Source organism: Sinocyclocheilus grahami, unplaced genomic scaffold (genome assembly GCF_001515645.1).
Source record: "Sinocyclocheilus grahami isolate Dianchi unplaced genomic scaffold, SAMN03320097.WGS_v1.1 scaffold672.1, whole genome shotgun sequence".
NCBI classification, from domain to species: Eukaryota; Metazoa; Chordata; class Actinopteri; order Cypriniformes; family Cyprinidae; genus Sinocyclocheilus; species Sinocyclocheilus grahami.
The window spans coordinates 404,895-405,753 of NW_015505851.1; the positions used below are offsets into that span (position 1 = coordinate 404,895).

At 36.7% G+C, this 859-nt stretch overlaps 1 protein-coding gene across 1 annotated transcript in view; it reads right to left on the reverse strand.

Moving 5' to 3' along the window:
- LOC107559021 (plectin-like) overlaps positions 1-859 on the reverse strand; it is a 79,310-nt gene that overhangs the window by 13,935 nt on the left and 64,516 nt on the right. The window contains exons 31-33 of the mRNA XM_016242740.1: positions 541-624; positions 344-448; positions 79-177 (exon numbers count right to left, since the gene is read on the reverse strand). Of these exons, the coding sequence (XP_016098226.1) occupies positions 79-177; positions 344-448; positions 541-624 (288 nt within the window). The remainder of the gene's footprint in view (positions 1-78; positions 178-343; positions 449-540; positions 625-859) is intronic.

Consider the following 859-nt stretch of genomic DNA (forward strand, 5'->3'; position numbering starts at 1 on the left):
GATGAGTGGTTGGTTGGGTTGGTTAATGTTAGGTGTTGGGTTAGTTTGGTATGAACAGGGTCCCCTGATGTCACGCACCTCCTCGTCCTCGATGCGCCGCTGCGTGTCTGTGATGAACTTGATGTACTGACTGGTCAGCGTCATCAGCTCACTATAGCGAGTTCTCAGAGTGACATACTATGGAAAAGACAAAGCATATTGAAAAAATTACAATTAAAATATTACAATTAAAGTTGGTAGGATAACATAAGTGCACACTGAAAATAATAAACACCATAGTAACCTATGCAGCAGTCAAATAATGCAAATGTATAAGAAGTGAATGATCTGAGCTCTTTCTAACCTCTTGAATGATGTTATCAGAGGCAGACTCCATCTTGGTTTTCTTCAAAGGAGAAGTCAGAGGTTCGACCTGAGCTTTGTAGGCAACCAGTTGAAGTTCATAGTCCTGGGAAAAAAATTAAGATTGTAGCACTCCAACCACAAATTGTAGGTAAATAAATACATTTATATACTCTCTCTTATAGAACTCTCTCTCACCTTAATGGTATCGATGTAAGCTTTGGCGTATTTCTGGCACTCTTCAACTTTCTCTTTGTTTTTCTCAATCTCTTCAAGCAGTTTCTGTGAAAAAAACCTGCATATTATACTTATACCTTTGCAACAGCTTAACAAAAAGAATCTCATTGCAATGTATGTCAGACAACTACTGCACATAAGTTAATATTCCAGAAGCTTCTCTTCTGAGATTAAAAACATTCCTCACAAGATTTTTATTGATCTAGTTCCATATTTCACACTGCTCAAACTTTCATTTTTAAAATGCTACACTGCACATCTGTAAATAGATATTTAATAT